This window comes from Lissotriton vulgaris, chromosome 1_1 (genome assembly GCF_964263255.1).
Source record: "Lissotriton vulgaris chromosome 1_1, aLisVul1.2, whole genome shotgun sequence".
In the NCBI taxonomy this organism is placed as follows: domain Eukaryota; kingdom Metazoa; phylum Chordata; class Amphibia; order Caudata; family Salamandridae; genus Lissotriton; species Lissotriton vulgaris.
Window position 1 is genome coordinate 970,633,512 of NC_141685.1, and position 12,696 is coordinate 970,646,207.

General features: G+C 47.1%; 1 protein-coding gene across 2 annotated transcripts in view; it reads left to right on the forward strand.

The window, feature by feature from the left end:
- The window catches only part of LOC147748313 (coagulation factor XI-like), a 372,640-nt gene that overhangs the window by 26,546 nt on the left and 333,398 nt on the right, over positions 1 to 12,696 (forward strand). For both annotated transcript variants that reach the window (XM_086936406.1, XM_086936407.1), the window contains exon 2: positions 1,566 to 1,628. In XM_086936406.1, coding sequence (XP_086792532.1) covers positions 1,574 to 1,628 — 55 coding nt within the window. In that variant the 5' untranslated portion in view covers positions 1,566 to 1,573. The remainder of the gene's footprint in view (positions 1 to 1,565; positions 1,629 to 12,696) is intronic.

The following is a 12,696-nucleotide window of genomic DNA, read 5'->3' on the forward strand; positions in this document are numbered from 1 at the left end:
TGACCCCCATATGCAAGATAATGATGCTGTGAAGAAAGAGGTCACTGCATCGATCAGGAAGTTGTCTGTGTTTGAACTAAAGTTGTAAGCTATATATTCCGGTTGGGCAGCCATGAAGGAAACAGCTGTCCCGCTGATCAGGCCATTGCTTACATGCAGACTTATATCAGTGACCCCTCCCCCGTATGCTAGACGGGGCTGCTGTGAAGAGGAAGGACCTTTGCCCTGGTACACTATGTGCCAAGAAGGATAGCTGTCACCGGGGCACCTTACAACCACGGGGTAGCAGCAGGTGCTAGCCCATATGTCCAAAGTTCCCACTGAAACACCAGAAGGTGTGTGACTGTACCAGACCTGACAGTGGGATCAGGGGATCTTAATGCATCAGCTGAAGGAGTACCGCTAACAACCACCCACCAATAAATAAGAACACCTGAGTGATGAATGATTCCAGGGCTTCTGTATCACAATACCAGAAGGAGTGGGTGAGACTGATTGCCGGGCTAGAAAGTCCATGGGGAACTTGCCCTGCCTCATAGTGCCTTAGCCCTGGAACACCTTGACTTCTAAAAAGCCATAGTTGGACTTCTAAAGCTCGGACCCGCCGCGGGGCCTTAATTGAATGGTGGCTATCGTAAATGGGGAATAATATTGCTAATAGACAGGGAAGGGGAACTTGTGGCTCTGCCCGGATGATGCTAGAGTGCTAGCCTTAGGGAGCGCTGTGCATATTGTTTGTGGTGTATTTCATTTTGTGCTCAAATATAAATACTATTTGAATTAAAAGCGAGTATTTGGCTGGACATTGATTTATTGGCATTGTTGGGTGTATTTTGAGTCTTGAGCATGTGTTTGCCTTGCACCTACCTTCCCCTACATGTAGCCTTTCACTGCTTGAACAGCACTACCACAGAGAGTCAAATGCTTAAGGGGTACTTGGCCCAGTTGCTAAGGACCCATATTAGGTCAGCCCTAGGATACCCAGAGCACCATGCCTCAACCACCAAAGTTGGGCTCAGTAGCTCCTACTAGCCACCTGGGCCTCTTGAAACTAAGCAATAACAACTGTGTCAAGATCAAATCCTTTCTCTGTTTGTGGTTTACTAAGAGTTGACACATCTTTGAATCACTGAGCCCTTATACCAGGCAGTATTTTGGTGCCATTACGTGGTTGTTTTTCAACATAGGAAAAAACATGAGTAGATCATTTGTACACCCACAGTGAGCACCACACATTCCAGCTTTCTTGTATTTCTGATGAACATTGAGAGTTTTCTGTAAGCTTCTGGGAACAGGAGTGATGCAGAATGAAAAATAAGGTCATTTCAGGCCTAAAATGGACACCAAAGACATATTACCCAATTTGAGGCTTCGGACTCTAATTTGGACACACACCCCTTATTACTTCATTGCCATTGCTTGATATAAGTGCCAATTGTGTGACTTAAAAAAAACTAATGTGTGCAGAGATGGACCAGTGGAAAGATGTAAAACTCATAAACATGTTTTGCTTTTCAATTATCTTGATTTGTTTGCTAATCGAGAGTCTATAATTATTTTTACAGATAAAATCATGAAATATTTCATCCTTCTTCATGCCTTTCTCGTGTGTGCAACAGCAGGTGAAGGTAAGAGACATTTACAGTCAGGGCAACAACCCTAAAAAAAGAAGTGAGGGGGACTAACCAAGCTAGGCAGTATGCAAGTGACATCTTGGCACATGACCTCACTGTGACATCACAGGAAGGAACATCAATGAAACTGTTATCTGAACCTTTGATCTAACAGAAAGTGACATCACAAGAACTGACATCAGATCTTATGACCTCACACATATTTAGCAGGTCAATCATAGGTACATGTGGGAACATTATGAGATTTAATAAATTAAACCAAACTGATCAAAACGTAAGAGTGCGACTTGAGTTCCCTATCTGAAGGAATTACCAGCCCAAATGTGGATGAAGTTTGGTGTCTGACCAACTACAGTGGACAAATTCATGAAGAGCCGCAAGCTAGGCATACTAAAGTTGGCACGAAGATCAAAGCACAGTCCATGCATTGCATGAAAATCATAGAAACTGCAATTGTGAATATCAAAACTATAAAATGTATTAACCTACCAAATGTACCACCATTATATACACTGACAAATTTAGCAGCCTTTGAGTATTACAAAACAAAATGCAAGTCCCACAATGCATTTGGTATTCTGAGCATGGCAAGTGTTATTCACTATGGATGATACAGTTATAATGGGATATTCTGTAATATATCAATTCAGACATTATGGACCATGCTATATTGCCACAGGATGCTTATCCATAAGAAATTAGTAATTAGTGAGACGTTTTACATCACTGATTCTTAATATGTGGGTAACAAAATCTCATGCCACTGGTATTCTTTGTTGTGATGAGCAGTAGGATCTACCTTACAAGATTGAGTATCATCAGCATGGTGCAGTCAGCCATCTGTTGACACATGGCAATGGATTCCAAGGAGGCAGAGGAGAACCTATGGGATCTATGAAGACCATTAGTGAAGAAAGACATGCAATACCAAAACTGTTTTGCGTGGGTGACATTATCAAGTTCATTGCACTGAAACCCATTTCGCAGTCACTTGAGGTGCAGGTAGTGTGTTTTTTGCCCTCAAAACAGGTTGCAGTTTTACAGTATTGTTCCCACCCTCGTCAATAGGGAGTCTGAAGCCTTTTGATATGATTAAATAAAGTCTAATCCCATGCAGAGGTCTATACATGAACACAAACGACATACATTCAAAATTACTCTCTTGTGCATTTGTTAGAGGGACTTGCTAGAAGGGTGTTTACTCAGCCATTAGTGTAGGCGGGGTCCTTAAGTACCTAGCCAGCACTTGCTTACCATACATAAATTGCACATGCATGCTCTGCGAGTGAGGCCCCTTCAGCGTTTACCCCACACCTTCAATGCCCTTAGAAAGTAATTGAAAAATAATACAGGAAGAACATTTCTGCATCCAAGAATGAAGTGGGTAACAACAGAAAAGAATAAAATATAAAACATTGGGGGATGTTTAAATGCCTAAAAGTCCTAAATACACAAGGTAAAATATTGCAGAAAGTGGTGAACTGCTCATTTAGCTTTTTGAGCTAAAGATCTACTACTGTAGAGACCTATGTGTGGCATGCAGATAACGTTTGAAGCATATCCACGCCACTGCAAACTGTTACCATGTTGACAATTGATGTAATTAGAACTTCGGAGTAGAATAAGGAAAATCTGAACTTATGAGGTAGGTATATTACCTGGAGTGAGACCCTAAGGGCTGCAGAAAACTGTGATGAAACTCGTCAGACAGATCAGTGGTCAAGGAGTAGTGTAGTTCCTATATTCCCAATAGGCTCTGCACATTGGAATTATATATCCTATAGATTTGATGTAGGACTTAAGTCAATAGGTCTCTATCGAATATACTAAACTTAATAGTGAGTGCCAGCTAGCTCAGAGGTCACTAGAAACTTTCTTGAATACACAAGAAGGGATTAGTTTCTGACAACCGCATAAACGTGACAACTTTGTTTCCCAAGAATAAGAATATATCTCTCAGAGTCGTGGAAACAATAGATAATTAGTTCACCTAGTCAATCGTGCATGCTTTGTTTCTACAGAGTTGCAGAGAAATAGAGAGACAGGGGTTTTCAATAAAAGGTTTATTGAACAGTCTTCTTTCTCATGCAAGAGAGGTGAACTGCTACAATTGTTAGGCAAAATGCAAAGTATAATGCATATAGCGAGAATAGTATTATAAAATAATACTGTAAGAGCGTTGTATGATTTCTAAGCCATATAAAAATAAAACACTGAACTGGTGCTTCTAAAATATGCCTACCCCAATGTACCTAACCTAAGTCTAGTACGAGGGAGGAAGTAAGTATGGTCTTTTGCATAGGGTTAGTTTTTCCAAGAATCTAACAACGGTTTCTCTAGGTTCTAATCAGCTCCATACCTTGTTTAAAATGAAGGAGGTTTGGTATCTCTTTCTTGGTACTCGATTTCCCAACACCCCGCGAGGGGATTCAGAAACACTAGAGCTGGATTTCTCAGCAGAGGAGGGCAGCTTCCTGATCAGTGCATCAACTGGAGAGTCGGCTACCTTCGAACTTGCTGTAGCGAGCTACATCGGGCAAGTAGGTCATCGAACTGCTCTGAACCACCGTGCTTTGTTATAGCAAGCAAAGGTATATGTATACCTTGAAGGTGTTTAGGAATGCCATGTTTGACGTAAAGTCAGGCATATGAACGTCATGAATGAACCCCTGGGGAATAGTTGTTCATTGTAAAACTAACTGAGGTCTTGGAGAAATCAATATTCAAGCAAGGGGAAGTCCCTAACGGCTTAAGCTGGTTTTCCAAGAAATCGTTCTGACGTTTGGTGAATGGATGGAAGTAGCCCTGCCCGTATTTGGGTAGCATGGGCTATGCCTAAATAAGGGCTGGATTTCTATGCCTATATAAGGGCAACGTGAATTGTACCTATATAAGGGCATGAATCGGGAAAGTTCATTCAGAATCTAAAACGCCATACAACAAAGGCATGGTACACAAAGTGAACACCATGCGTACCATGTTTGGAGACCATCCAGCATGCTTGCTGAGATTGTGAAGTTTATATGAAGCCGAGGGACAGGGAGTATATATACCAAAACTTCGGATTTTGGCAGAAAACTCATGCTTTTGTAAGTCAAATACAAAACAATGTTGCCTTTTGTCAGTGTGTAGCTTTCTTTATCCAAGGACTGAGAAAACTAAATCAGCCGCCAGCCCACTCCACCAGGAGTACTATTACATGTGCAATACATTTCCATTTAGATGTCAATGTTTTAATTGCTAGCCTTCTCCAGAGGTGAGACAGCCCTCTTATACGAAGTATCGTTATCCAGCTGTACTCACTACTTAATGTATCTATGGTGGACACCTGCACTCATTTTAGGGGATTAGAGCTAGTTGTTCAACAACAGACTATGACTCAGAACAAGTGAGAAAGAAAGGGAAGAAAGAAAGAAAAAGAGATAGGAAAATAATAAAATGATAATAATAGAGGCAGAAAAGTGGATAAAAAATAACTTGCAAGATTATGATAAAGTCGAGGCAAGTGTAGGGTAGTGAAAGAAAAAGGTAATGGCAACACTACCATTCAGCAGTGGGACCCTCTAGGAAAACATTTGGGGCTGTGCATTTATGTTTATGCAAATTACACTCTGCTCCCAAAACGTTGTAAGCTCTACATTTAGCAGCAGACTTTCTCCATGTTATTGTTGTCATAAATTATCTAAACCCCCTAACATTTACCAGCGCAACCTAAGGACAGCTTACCTTGCCGTTACTACCACCAGAATACCCACACAAAGAAGAGACCATAAATTTCATAGTAAGAGGTATGAGCTCTTCATCAAAATAAATGTGATTTGCCCTGTGGCCAAGGATAAGTAAATGGTGATCAAAATAACTCAGAAGCAAGGATCACTTGCAATTCCAGTCCCAACAAGCATGCTCAAGAAAATATTGACCTTTGCAAGGATATATTGCTAGTTTGCATAGAAAATACATTGAAGAATGGAGATGAAGGAACAGGGAGAGATCACAAATTATGGGTAGTAATCGCAATCTATAAGAGCCTCAGGACCTGATTTTGAGTCTGGCAGTCCATTGATCGACAGACTTGTGGTGGTATTTTTGCCAGTTTAAGACTTTCTGCGTCTTTCCGGCAGTGGACCACCGGCTGTGCCAGGAAACGGCCGTTCCCTAATGGTGGCGCAGTGGAGGGGCAATATAATATGCTGAGCAGTACTGTGAAGCAGTGGTGGTTCGTCCATTAGGGGCGTTGCCCCACTAATGCCATGGCCCAAAATACTTGTTCTACTAACTTCTCCGACGCGCGACGCTAATTCCAATCAAGACTCCTGGAATTAGTGTCGGAGAAAGAGAACGAGAGACGCTGGGGTGGGGCGGAGCCGCAGCAGCACTCAGGGAGTTGAGTGACAGGCCAGCAGTGCACTAAAGACAGATACAGTCCCAGCAACAGTGCGCATGTTCATTTTTTGGGCTGATCATTCCTATGGTCAGCCCGAACATGCGCACCCTAGGCTGCACATTAGGAGACCGAGGGTTTGATGCCGCAGCCCCCGGTCTCCTAATGGATCCTGGCGGCGCTGCTGGAGCAGCGTAAGTGAGGGGTTGGCACTGCAGTGACGTCATGGCTGTTCCTGTTTGCGCCTCCTGGTCCTGGGTCCCACGCTCTAGAAGAGTCGTGCAGTTGAGGCGGTGTGGACCGGTAAGTTTTCTTTTATTATATTATTGTAATCTTCCCTGGCTCCCTCCCCTGCGCGACCCCCGCGAGTATATGTTAATTTATGCCTGGATGGGAATCAATATATTTTAGTCTTTGAAAATCGGTGTCCAGCCATATTGCTTCTGTTGGTCTGCACCGTGGAGTCCAGTGAAAGACAGCTAAGGTGAAATACTGATCCCGTCCTTTCGCAGTATAACTTAACTCGGAGTGCCTTTTGCAGTATATGTGCATTAACACTCCGAGTTAATACTCTAAAACAACGCCGGTGATTCAATGAAAAAGCCGTCTAAATAAGAAAGCAACGTTCAGAGTAGCACACTACTTACCGAGACTGACAGCTCGACTTTTAAAGGTACGTTAGTCTTTTCCGTTCTCTGTGGGCAGAGGCTGCTTCCGCGTTCTGCCTTTTCTTCCAGTTTTCACACAATCGGACTATGGGATGTGATAAGAAATGGCCCGGGGCGATCTTTCTAACAGTGTGCACTTTCATGAAAGACTGCAGAGATGAGCGACTCGCCAGGCAGAACCTGAGAAGGAGAGGCCAGGGTGGAATGGAGGACTGTTAGATATATGCTGAAAGCACCACCAAAGTTATTTTCCAGGCAAGGTTTACATAATAGGTGTCATCTGTCACTGCCTCCTTGCCTGTTGACCCTGGCGCCAAGATGAAGTTGGTTCCAGTAGCGAATCTGCAGGATGCCCGTGGTCCCTGCAGGGGACCCCATAGGAGGGCAGACCCCGTAGTAGGGCGTGGGGAACCGTTCGGCCATTCCAGTGGAGGGAGGTGGTGGGGGCGGGGTCAGCTAAGGGAAGGCCGTCCCCTTTTGGGACAAGATATAGGGGAGCCCCTCCTCCTGGCGCCCTCTTTGCTGCTGCCCACCCTCACTAGTCGTGCCTAGGCTGCTCCTCGCCAGCCTTAGGGTCCCTAGGTCTCCCAGCCCCCCTCTCATTCCCCCCCCCCGTCGGACGCGAGGCCCGCGCATTCAGCTCACTCTGAGGTAAGCGGATCAGTAGGCCTCCCCCCGGGCCCCGTCCTTGGGTAAAATCCGAGTCGACAGGGCTCCGTGGCTCTGCCACGGGGGAGCCCAGAGATCCGTTGTTTTAGGTCATGCGGGGTCTGTTGTGCGGGCTGGGGGACAGAGGATGTCGCATGGCATCCGGGCGGGGGTTAGAGCGGGGTGTTAACTCATCGGCCGGCTCATGCACGCGGCGAGTGTGGTGCGTTTAATCCGGTCATAGTGGGAGAGATCCGCAGTGTCGCATCCTTCAGTGTTGGTGCGCTCCGGTCGGTGAGGCAGCTGAACACACATGCGGTCGCCGCGAGCACTGTGAGCGGCAGCGTGGTTAAAGGGCGAGATGCGGTTCTGCCAGCACCTACGGCCAAATAAGCATGAGTACTGGCTTCTTAGGCGGCAAGGGCGAGGGGGCGGGGAGCTGTATCGGCATCGCCGGCACCTCGCACAGGAACAAGGGCACCGGCAGACCGCATCAAGATCGCGACCGGCAGCGAGGTCGAAGGGGCGGGTTGTTTTAGACGGCTCCGCCAGCACCTGCAGTTATTATCCGCAAATTACTGGCTTACTGGGCAGCGAGGTCGGGGTGGCGGGGAGCGGCATGTGGCTCCGCCGACACCTCGAGGGGCATCAAAAGCATTGTGTCACGTGTAATGTGCTTATTTCACCCACCTTTTCATCTACATTATCTCGGCTTGCTTCTTTATGTTGAAAATACCACAGCACGCTCAGGAGCAGGGTATTCGCTTCGATCGACTTATAGAGGCAGCCATTCCCGGTCATAAGCTTATTTATAGCTTCCGGTGTACTCCGGTGAGAAAGCATTTCCGGGGCAAGGTCAAAAGGTAGCTTCCGGTCGAGGTCTGCAAGCGTTTCCGGCAAGACTGGTGTTCTGACTGCAAGCCTCGCCTGACACCTGGCGTGTAGTGCAGAGTTTCTCCTTGCGCTAGTCTTTGGGAATCCATGTTCTACATAGGTCCTTGGGAGCCAATAATTGCACATAACAGAAAGAGAACTACTGACCCTACCATGCAGCCATTCGGTCCTAGGTTTAACAGAAATACACATCGCAGGAATGTGCGGGCGCCACCTACTGGTTGGAGTCCACATGCGCCCGTCCAGTTTAAAGGACATCTGATACACCTACCAGCATTCTAATGAGAAAAGTGCAGTTTTATGCCCCCTGTTTTCGAGGCACACTTCACTGGTCGCACGCTCGTGCACATGATGTGCCTTTCAATTTTCAAACACTTCACACGTTTTCAGAAGATTGCTTCCGCGTGGCGATAACAATCCGCTGTCCCATGCTTGTAAATGGGTGGATTTCGATCACATAGAATGAAGCCCACACTGTTTAGCATGCATAACCTCTGTATTGTTCTTACGGTAACCGAGCATCTACTTGGGGTTTATAATTTGTCCCATCAGTACCAGTTGCGTTACAGAGGGTCACATTCATTTTCTTAGGCATGGGGAGATTACGTGATTTGACCACATTTAGCTAAAATAGTATTGTGATTAATTCCACAACAGAACAAGCCCTGATTTACAACGGCAATTTTGTACATTTAGCTAAAATAGTATCGTGATTAATTCCACAACAGAACAAGCCCTGATTTGCAACTGCATTTTTGTACATTTAGCTAAAATAGTGACGTGATTAATTCCGCAACAGAACAAGCCCTGATTTGCAACTGCATAACATGTTGCGAATAATTACGACACGAGGGCAGAATAGGTCAACAGTGAAACGTTTCAGTACATTAAATGAACTATTGTAATTCGAGTGATTCCAGTTGAAATTCGTTACATAGAATTGGAATATAATCTGACTGCATAGTTGTGTCGTCTTGCTGCATGTGTAATGCGTGTTCCCCAATTTTAGGCAAATCAGGATTGCAACCCACTAAAGCAGCGAGAGCACGGTGCCACCCCCTCAATCAGACGGTAAGAATGAAGAAGGTGGGGGGGGGGTGCCGAAAGAAAGGGTCCTGACTGCAACCGGGGGACCGGTGTTTATGGTCTGGTCTCCCTGGGTCATCGGTCTGGTAGGGACATTGGGTAGGGCCAAGCGACCGGGGGACCGGTGTTTATGGTCTGGTCTCCCTGGGTCTTCGGTATTGTAGGGTCATTGGGTAGGGCTAAGCCTAAATGATGTTTATATCAATCAATACAGGAGCGTGGCACACAGCCGACGTCGCCGCATCGTATTCGTGGAATAGCGAGGTCCTACCTTTTAACCAGTCCGTGTGTGTCAAAGTAAGTATGAGAATGATCAAGAGAATGCCAGTAGTTAGAATAAGGCTACGGGTCTAAGGATCCATGGGGGAAATCGCCCGGTTGGTCATTACAATTTTTTCTTGCAGGGAGTGAGACCACACAAGATGTCAGAAATGAGAACAGCTGGCGCAGGAGCAGGGGCGGTTTCAGACGCACAAGCGGCACATGCGGCGATTTTCTTACAACTAGTGGAAACGAACGGCGTGGCATGGGCAACCAATTTGCTTAAGGGCACCACGGCGAACCCCTGTGTGAACAATTACATCATAGCACTGGATGATGAGGACACAAGTAGTGCGGGACATGCTAGAGCATCTAAAAGAGTAAGGGTGCCTACGAACAAAGAATTCCCACCGCCGTCGAAAAAGAAAAGAAAGGCAGTGCTAAAACAACGGTCGCAGTAGTACATGACGTGCCTGGTACTTCAAACTTGTCGGCAGTGGTTCAGGAGGTGCCGGGTCCATCAAACGTGCCAGCTATCAGGCAACCATCAGCGGAATACGCCACTAGAAGCGATCTTGGTAAGATCATGTCCACATTGGAAGTGTTCATGAAGGAGATGAGGGAAAGTGTGTCGCCCGGCGCCAGTGGTGGGGTAGTCCCTTCCAATGTGTGGGGAAACGGAGCTGCTATCCCTGGCGCATCTGGAGCAGCCAGTGGAGGGCCGGAGGGTACTGACCTTTCCAACCTGCCCTTTGCCCACCAGCACCCGTGCCAGCACCACCTACATTACCTACCATACCGCACATGGCACCTGTTTTTCCAGCACTGCCAGCCCCTCCGGCACCACAGCCATCGAACTCTGCGCCCCCCCCCCCCCTTGGCGGTGCCAACGCCTCCTTCGAATACAGCGATTCTTTCTCCCACGTTACCAGATTCTTCTCCAGCGCTGCCGAGCAATGAGGAAGAAGTGGTGCTTGACGCTGCTTTAATGTCAGGTCGTTCCTCCTTGTCCTGGGAGGTCCTGCTGGCAGCAAAGGAATTAATATGGAAGCGAGAGTTTATAGATATTTTCTCATTACTCATGTTAGGACAGCAAGGTGCGGATGTACGCAGGGCAGGGCTAAAAGAAGATGAAAAGAAAGTTAAATTTCAGAAAAGTCTATTGACACATGGTTGGAAGCCTTTGCCATACTGTCCTCTGTTATCATGGAGAAGTTTGCTGATCAGGGACCAGCGTTAGTCCCGTACGGGAGACTAATTCATAAAGAAGCGAAGAAGTGGGGAGGTGTAGGTTGGTTAGAGTATGATAGGGAATTCAGGAAGAAAATGTCAAGATCTCCTAAGATGCGCTGGGATCACAAAGAGGTACAGCTGTGGATGGACCATATGGGGTCCAGGGCGCTCCAAGGCATAGCTACGAACAGTAAAGTGCAAGAAACGCAGGTGGTGTCTAATGAAAAAAGTAGCACAACGGCCCAGGCAGAGCAAAGGATGCCGCCCTTTCGGGGGAGCCAGAGGGGGAGAGGCCAAAAAAGGGGAGGGGGGAGGTCATCACCAGGGTCTTGCAGATTATTTAACAGCAGGCACTGCCACTGGGGGAGATCCTGCAAATTTACGCATACATGCAGCAACTGTGGAGGGCAGCACCAGGCAGGAACGTGTAGGACGCCCAAAGGACAAAAGCAAGGTAGTTATCATGGGGGGAGGGGCGGGTCTTGGCAGAATAAGTAACCCGTCAAAAACCAACACACTCCCAGTCCCCCCCCTCACCCCGCCGCCTACCAAGCCATCTCCAGCCTGTACTGCTCAAGCGCTGTCACCAAATCTTCTAGAGTTAGGCGCAGTGAAAGGGCCCTCACCGATAAAATTGGACCGACTGATTGTACTGCTGAATAAATATCCCAACAGATTGGATGGGAGACTGCTCCTGGGAGGGTTTGCTGAAGGTTTTGTTATACCATACATAGGGGTTCCTGTCGCGAGAGATGCAGACAATCTGAAATCAGCAATGGACAATCCTGAGGTGGTGAGAGCGAAGGTTTTTAAGGAACTTGATCTGGGGAGGGTTGCTGGCCCATTTTCACGACCACCACTAGACAACTTCGTGGTATCCCCCTAGGGATAGTACCCAAAAAAGAGCCCGGGCGTTCAGGCTTATACACCACCTGTCCCACCCCGAAGGAGAGTCAGTCAATCACAACTTAGAGGAAGGGGTGTGCTCAGTCTCGTATTGCTCATTCGATGTGGCCATGGACCTCGTACGCCGAGCTGGCAAAGGGGCCTGGCTGGCAAAAGCTGACATCGAGTCTGCTTTCCGCCTCCTGCCAGTGCATCCTAGCAGCCAAAACTTACTGTGTTTCAGGCTGGGCAATGAATATTACTATGACAGATGCATGCACATGGGTTGCTCCATCTCCTGCGCATTCTTCGAAGCCTTTAGCACCTTCTTGCAATGGGTACTTCAAGAGATGGAAGGGGTTGAGAGCGTGACCCATTATCTGGATGACTTCCTTTTTGTAGGCAGAGCAGAAACAGTATAATGTGCGGAGGCGCTGGCAAAATTTCAAAAAATGACAAAGTATCTGGGAGTGCCACTAGCTCCGGGGAAGACTGTGGGTCCAGCGCAGGCTTTAGTTTTCCTAGGCATAGAAATAGACACGGAAGCAGGTGAGGCCAGGCTTCCAGCAGACAAAGTCACCGAGCTAGCAGCTCAGATCAAACTGGTGCTGGGGCAGGATAAGGTGTCATTGGACGACATACAAAGCCTTCATGGGAGACTAAGCTTCGCCACAAAAGTGATTCCAGCTGGTAGGGCTTTTGCGCGCAGGTTAGCCAGGACAGCAGCAAAAAAAAAAGCGCAGACACCATCAAGCGAGGCTGAGATTTGGGGTCAAAGAAGACCTTAAGTTGTGGGGGGACTTCCTTGAACAGTTTAATGGCTCCGTGATATGGAGGGATCCCTGGACCAGCAGCCAGGAGCTGACGTTGTTTACAGACGCGTCGGGCAGGGAGGGTTTTGGTGCGATCCTCGACAGGGAGTGGTGCGCAGCGGAGTGGCCCAATGCATGGAGGAATAAAAAGATAACTGCCAACATAACTGTTTTGGAACTGTTCCCAATCGTAG